This window comes from Penaeus chinensis, chromosome 33 (genome assembly GCF_019202785.1).
Source record: "Penaeus chinensis breed Huanghai No. 1 chromosome 33, ASM1920278v2, whole genome shotgun sequence".
Classification (NCBI taxonomy): Eukaryota; Metazoa; Arthropoda; class Malacostraca; order Decapoda; family Penaeidae; genus Penaeus; species Penaeus chinensis.
Window position 1 is genome coordinate 17,249,749 of NC_061851.1, and position 7,500 is coordinate 17,257,248.

The 7,500-nt window shown below is 40.8% G+C and overlaps 2 protein-coding genes across 3 annotated transcripts in view; both read right to left on the reverse strand.

Annotated features, from left to right (window-relative positions):
* Positions 1-2,911, reverse strand: part of LOC125043323 (endoplasmic reticulum-Golgi intermediate compartment protein 3-like) — a 10,498-nt gene extending 7,587 nt beyond the window's left edge. Inside the window, exon 1 of one of the 2 annotated variants that reach the window (XM_047639400.1) lies at positions 2,881-2,911. The gene's annotated coding sequence lies outside the window, so the exon portion shown is untranslated. The remainder of the gene's footprint in view (positions 1-2,880) is intronic. The other variant, XM_047639401.1, reaches the window with a different exon arrangement.
* A 2,521-nt stretch (positions 2,912-5,432) lies between these two features.
* Positions 5,433-7,500, reverse strand: part of LOC125043289 (phosphatidylinositol phosphatase PTPRQ-like) — a 5,895-nt gene continuing 3,827 nt past the window's right edge. Inside the window, exons 4-8 of the mRNA XM_047639319.1 lie at positions 7,484-7,500; positions 7,270-7,369; positions 6,905-7,086; positions 6,495-6,779; positions 5,433-6,327 (exon numbers count right to left, since the gene is read on the reverse strand). The exon at positions 7,484-7,500 is cut by the window's right edge and continues 113 nt beyond it. Coding sequence (XP_047495275.1) covers positions 5,735-6,327; positions 6,495-6,779; positions 6,905-7,086; positions 7,270-7,369; positions 7,484-7,500 — 1,177 coding nt within the window. The 3' untranslated portion in view covers positions 5,433-5,734. The remainder of the gene's footprint in view (positions 6,328-6,494; positions 6,780-6,904; positions 7,087-7,269; positions 7,370-7,483) is intronic.

Genomic DNA, 7,500 nt, shown 5'->3' on the forward strand with positions numbered 1-7,500 from the left:
ATGTCTAAAAGAGATGTAGAGATTGTGACCACATTTATACTTCATCTTCACCGTCTACATAATCTTACCTGGCATGGCACCTTGCTTTGCCAGGCAATTTGCTTGTTCTAATCCTTCTAGGACATATCTGAGACCACCAATTGAAGCACCAGAAACCAGAGCTATTTAGAGAAACTCCTGGTAAGTCTACAATAGACCTTGCTTTTCAAGTCATAGCATGGCATCAACATGAGTTCAGTTGTGGGTTGTTCGCTTCCCATGTCAACCTCAAGAAGGCTTTTGACTCAGTCCATCGCCAATCACTCAGCACTCCTGAGACTTCGTATCATATCAACAAAGATCGTTTGTTTAAGAGCAAGTGTTTACATTGATACTGAATGTGTTGTAAATTGTGGTGACTAGCTATTCTCTTGTGAAGTTAGGAGTGAAGTTGGCTGTGTTCTTTCACAAATGTTTTTCAACACTTGCTTGAACTCGATACTGGGTAGGGCTCCCATCCAAAGTCAATGTGGAGTAACATCAATGGCAAGGCAATATTATGGTCAATGCACTTGATTTTGCTGATCAGACTTTAGAAACCCTAGTGGTGGCTCATGATGAATTAAATAATGAGGCAAAGCCCTTGGGTCTAGATCCAGGACTCTAGAGATCTGCTAGGAGAACCTATTCAATTGGTGCATGTTTGCAGTGAGGACAGTGAAATTATACAGAGGGCCTAGGTCCCTTTACCTAGACCCTGCCCTGGTCTCTCAGCCATTTCAGGCCATCTAGGATAGTCTTCCATCTGGTTACATTATGATCACACATCCCCAGGTCTGGTGAATCTAGGCTGGCTTCTAAACATATCTTATGATTTGTATTACAAAATAATATTTAACAACTTTTATTAGACAATCATAGATTATTTATATATCATCCAGGTTTGCTAAAATAAGAGAAGGATGTAGGTAAAGAATACTCTAGGTCTGGTTCCCCAGATAGCATGCTTAGGCCTGACAAAAAGCACAATAATTCCTGACTTAAGTCTGGTCCCAGAATAAAGTAAGGCTCAAGTTCAGACATCATAAACTCATTATCATTTATCCATGCTTGTCGATGGAAAACATATATAATTTTTTAGTTTCATATAGCCATCTAACCTTGCTGTTGTTATTCCTTGTTTCAATTATTCATGGCATAATTTGCGTGAATTTCTTCCATCACAAATTATATAAGTGAATAAATTGGTAACTGATTATGAAATGACTGCACCCCTCTGAGACTACGTCCCTATTACTTCAGCCACTCCCTGGAACCCACAAAGATCACTATGTGAACCAAAAGCCTTCTGAACCTGGGAGTTTTGCCCCCAAAGCCCACCTGATTGCCATGGATTTACTCTTCACACAACATTTGTCACAACATATTTTCTTCATTTCTGATGTTATTCTTAGCCTGTGAAGATTATTTCATGTATCTGTGAGTGTAGTTTTTCGCTTTATATTTGATAGCATCATTAAACTTTCCTGTAAATGTATACTAAAGCATTAATTGTTGCTCAACTATCTGAAAATCAACTTCCAAAGGAAATACCATGGTTAATCTTTACTAAGCTGGGCATAGTGAAGATGATATTCTTGTAGAGGACTAAAAGTTGTAGTTGTTTGTACAAGATATAATCTGCAGACACAATCGGTAACACTATAAATAATAGAAAAAGATCAAGGAAAGCACCTCCCACACCATAAGACCACTTAGTGCTCCTGTATTTCACCTCCCTTGCCGTGCATAGTGTGATGAAGACAATGTTTCCCGGCGGTTGTTGGGGAGCAGAGTCCCCAGTCAACTCTCCCCTCGGGGAGTACAAAGGATTGGCCCACTCACAGCAACTTAGATTGTATAAGTTTTGTGACATAGGCATAATTTATCTTGAATCATATGGCTGTACGAAACTGAAACTAATCCCATTCACAATTGTCCTTTACGTAAACAAGCAATTTATTATCTTTGCATTTTTCCCGCTAAATGAATGGTATCATAATTACACAGATTAATTTGACAGCACCTATCTACCCAAATATGGGTTTTGGTAATTTGAAAATCCGGGTATCATGCGAACCCCAAATCCAAACCTAACCTTTCCTATCTTCTAATTATTCCCTAACAAGGGAAATAAATTCCCCTGTGCCCCCCTCCCCCCTTCCTCAGCACTTGCCGACTTTCAGAAAATGGACATAATGAACTTTGAGTGTCTGAATGGTGACATGCGGCGGATATTTTCCGTATTTTGTAGTAAATATGAGGCACTCAGTAAAATCAACCAAGCTAACCTAGGCCAACAAACCACTAATCTTAGGTTTTGAACTTTGACCGGTCTTATTTTGCACAATATATTTCCAGAATAACTGAAGTGTAGATTTTCAGACCTTTCATAGAATGAATGTAGGCTGTGCCCATTATTCTAGTGACAGTGAGTATAGGGGATAAGTGCAAATCACCTGCTTGTGCAAGTTAAATAGATCTCCATTATACTATACATTAGTCTGGCTCCTGGAAAGGCTTCAAAACATGGTACAAATATAATACAAGACATAAATAAATATATTTCTTTAATATCATCAGATAGTTAGACAATCATAATACTTCATAATTATAGTTCCCACGAGACATAAGCCATAAAAGGAAATAAAATTCACAACAGGTTTTAACATAAGGTGGTCTCCGTCGGCAAAAACACATCGGAGCTCATCTCTTTTTCCAAATAACTATCAAGTAAAACTATAATTTCGAACACTCTATATAAACCATAACCATTAACTACTTTCCATGCCCTCTGCTTTCAAAATCTACCTTTAATCGCGCATAAACGAGCAGAAAAACATACAAACCCCTCATACAGACCTTAACAGAACCACGTAAACAAACTTTATAAACAAACGTCAGGAGTAAAACAAGTGAAGGTCGAGTTGCGCAGAGTCTCTATAATTAGAAACCATCTATTTTACAGGGTACAAAAGCGAGGATATTTTTTACATTAATCTCTTGTATTGAAATAGGCTTAGGAAATTAAACATTTAGATTTATTTAGTATGCAATACTTTAGAGTTGTGAAGGGCGATGCGTGGCGAACGAGCATTGGCCGATCTGTCTGATTTCTTCATAAGTCACAGGTGGGGATTTTTATGTAACACTTGACCCAATCATTTACCTATGCAAAAGAGATTTTTAGCCTGTTGATGATAATGATGTTCTCAGAGTTAGCTGGAGGTGTGGTACAGATGTTATCATTTTAGAAATCTTTTACATCTATCTGTTACCTTCCCCCTGATATATATTGAATTATGAAATAATAGGGAATAAAGCTTCCACGCAACTGACGACCTAAAAGTGACATAAATGTATTGAAAGAACAAGAGGAAAGTAAATAGGCATAGGAATAAAAAAAAGTTCTCCCTCTTTTATGAAGTTTTCCAACAGCTTCTCATTCATCGATGTTATGCAACAGATGTGTGATCTACGTCAATATATTTCAGCATGTGTTTTCTTTGATTCTATTATAGTCATTACTGTATACCATACATTCAAGGTTTTGCATAATTAATTTACACACACGCGTATATAGATAGATAGATAGATAGATAGATAGATAGATATACAGATAGATAGATAGATAGATAGACAAATATAAAGAGATATATATTGATTAATAGATATATAGATAGATAGATAGATAGATAGATGAATAAATATATATACATAAATTGAAGGTCTTAATATATATATATATATATATATATATATATATATATGTGTGTGTGTGTGTGTGTGTGTGTGTGTGTGTGTGTGTGTGTGTGTGTGTGCATTTATATATATATATATATATATATATATTGAAGGCCTTTATATATATATATATACATATAACTCTTTACACACACACACACACACACACACACACACACACACACACACACACACACACACACACACACACACACACACACACACATATCATAGTGTACAGGGATGCCTGCTATATCCTGGGGTTGCGTAAATCTACGATAGTAGGTACAAGTAAAACCGAAGTTATTCTTTTATTCGAGTCGGTGTGACCTACAGTACGTCCATTCATTAATGTAGCACTAGGGTTTTAGCTAGAATCGTTAGTTGCTTATTAATCACGCCCTTCTCTCCCTCTAGAAGTCGCTTGCATGTTTTGGGTAAATCCCGTGTGATCGTGTGATATTTTTGTATTAATTCCACTACATTATTATTATAATGAACGTTAATCTTCGTGTTTGTCATACATTTCCGCTCTCTGTGAGCTCACCCTCCCTTTCATTCTCATTCATGCTCACTGTCGCTCACACACAAACACACACTCATTCACTCATCCACGCAGAGCAAAAGACACTGGAACCTTTTCAATAATAGGGTTTGTTGCTGTCGTAGTTGCAGGCGTAAAGATCTATGAAGTATCTCTTTTGTCCGCCATTTTGTCAGCCGTGACGAGTGACTCGTACATGATGTACCATTTCTTATTTTACATACATTTCTTCTCTGTGTGACGACAATTGGTTCAAGCAAATCCTTACGGATTGCCGTTGTCTTTTCCCTTATCTACCCTTATGTCTATCAGAAACGGTTAGTAGTTCAAGCCATGTCCATGCAGATCGATATTGACGTCCCCCTCTCTCATTTTTTTCTTTATCTTTGTGAAAATAAAACACAAAATGAAAAAAAAAAGACAAAAATAAAGTAAAAGCTAACATTAAAAGCCGCAAATTTATATAAATAACCGGTTAGTAGCACTTACCATCTCCTCCCTTCTTTTGCCTTTCTTTTTCTCTTACTATTTTGGCCCTTACGTGTATGATCTGGTTCACCGACTATACATGGTAGTTGGACCGTCGATATCCGACATGGCACCGAAGGATGAACCTGCTGCAGAAACGGTTACCTTAGAATGCTGTGGGAAGGACGTCACCGGAAGATCACCGTCGTCTCAGCTCTTACCCTGAGACGACGTCTCGTGTGGTCCCTTTATTGTGTTGTGAGTCGTACGTACGTACCCCTGATAGTCATTGTTTAGAGGTATATACAGCCTCTTACAAAGTGTGTATCTTTGCGTGTATGTGTGTGCGTGTGTGTGAATTAGCCAAGTAATATTAAGTAATTTATGAATGGCTTTGGGCCCCGGGAGAAAAGGGCACCACAGAGCCCCAGTGCCACAGCTCTAGCCGTCGAGTTTTAGGTATAAGTGTATGGGAAAAGAACCGCGATTGTCGAGTTGTGTTTAGGGCATCAAACAACCGCAATTCAACCCTAGAATGTGTGCGTATGAGTGTGTGTTAATGAACGAATACGAATAACGTACATGTGTTAATACTTATCTTTATATTCCATTTTTCTCATTATCTATAGACGAGTGACGAGGTTAATAATTGTTGTGGTACATTAAGAAACAAATATATTTTCATAACATTCATATTGCATAGGAATATGGTGTGAGTACATATGTATATGAGTATGTGAGTAATAATTGAGAATATGCATCAAATAATATTAGATACACAAACAATCAATAAATGTCAATCTCTCATTCTTTATTTACCCAGTTGCTCTTATTCTTTTATTTTTCTTAATATGGCCGAATAAAACGTATGGATCTTAAACATGAATATATATATAATTCAGAACCCCTAAAATGTCCACGATAGTTCTTCACTTTGGTGAAGAAGTAAGTGGATTCCTGCTAACGGGGGCATTCCGTTTTCTGGGTGACGGTGGCGGGGTCGCTGGTCCCTCCCACGTCGGAAGTGGCGTACACGGTGAACGTATAGTCGGTGCAGGCGACGAGTCCTGTGACGATGAACTGGTTTTCGAAGGGCAGGACCTCGCCAGGGGGAGGGCTGATCTCGTTGGAGCTGGGGGTTGTCCCGTCGGTCCACTCGAGGCGGTACTTCGTGACGCAGAGTTTGTTGGTGTCAGGCTGCCACCAGTTAAGTGTGACGGAGGTCTGACTGAAGCCTTCCACCGCAAAGGACCTGGGGACGCTCGGCACGTCGCCCCCGGTCGTGGTGGTGATCGAGCGCCACTCTGAGAAGAGCCCGGTTCTCGTTACAGCTCTGACGTTGACGAGGTAGTCGGCGCAAGCCTCGAGGTCCGTGAACGTGCCGTCCATATAGGGCACGACGTGGCTGTGTTTGCTGAAGTAGTCGTCCTGGTTGATAATCTCGATGTCGTACTCGTGAACGCACTGAGGGTGGGTGATGGGGGCTTCGTAACTAATGGTCATCTCGTGGGACGTCACTTCCTTCATGCGCAGGAATTGGACAGGGCCGGGCGCTGAAGGCAAAAGAAGGAGGTGAGTGAGGAAATCTCTTCTCAATACGAAAAGGAGAATAAATGTGCATTGGTATGACCAACAAAGTACATTAGAAAATCTTCTCTCAATATAGAAATAGGAGTAAAGATTGTTCTAAACCGACAAGACGCCGAAAAGAGGCACTTACGGACGTCCTCGGTGTGAGTGGCGTTGCCAGCGGGTTGGCCGATGATACCCCCAGGAGTCACGACGGAGACAATCACGTCGTAACTGCTGCACGGCAAGAGGTCTGTGATAGTGAAGTTGTTTCCGCCGCCGTCAGGAATGTTCTCGCAGATTTCAACATGGTCCCGGTCGTGCCAGCAGATAGTGATGGAGCCCGAACACCTCTCGTCAGAATTCGAACCCCAAATCACGTCGATCGAATCCGGTCCGTGAGCCCCGACGATCACGGAAGGAGGGGCAAGAGGCTCTGTTGAGAAGCATGTATTTAGACCTCTAGAATTACAAGATACCAAAAGAGGTATCTTCTCTATCTTCAAATTGAAAACAATGATACTATTTGGCCAACTTTTCTATTAAGCATGGGACCTGTACCTGTCTCAGCGGTGGCGGCATAGTTCCTAACATAGGGCCCGGCAATTCCGGCTGAACTGACGGCAAAGACGTCGATGGTGTAGTTGGTGCAGCCGTTCAGAGGGGAGATGATGGCCTCGTGATCAGACGCCCGCACGAACTGGAAGTTGCGGGTGTGCGTCTCTCCATATGAGAAGGCGAATCTGCAGGGGAGGGCGTGAGGTTATAACCCTTTCTTTACGGAGATAGTCAACGCGAAAGAGAGAGAGAGAGAGAGAGAGAGAGAGAGAGAGAGAGAGAGAGAGAGAGAGAGAGAGAGGGGGGGGGGGTCAGTCAGACAGATTTTTATACAGAGAAAAGTTGGATAGTTACATAAGGCAACTCACCTATCGATGCAGAGTCGATTGATCAGAGGATCGTCCCACTTAATGCTGATGGAGTCCACGGTAGTGATACCCACGACAACGTTCTGTGGTTGTCCGGGCACTGTGAATACAAGCAATCAAAGGTAATTACATGTACACTCGTCCTTTGCCGATTTATCTGTTTGTAAGGAAGATTATCAAGGTAAGTGCTAAAAATTCCAAGGGGTAAGCCCACCTCCGTCTTGAGTGGTG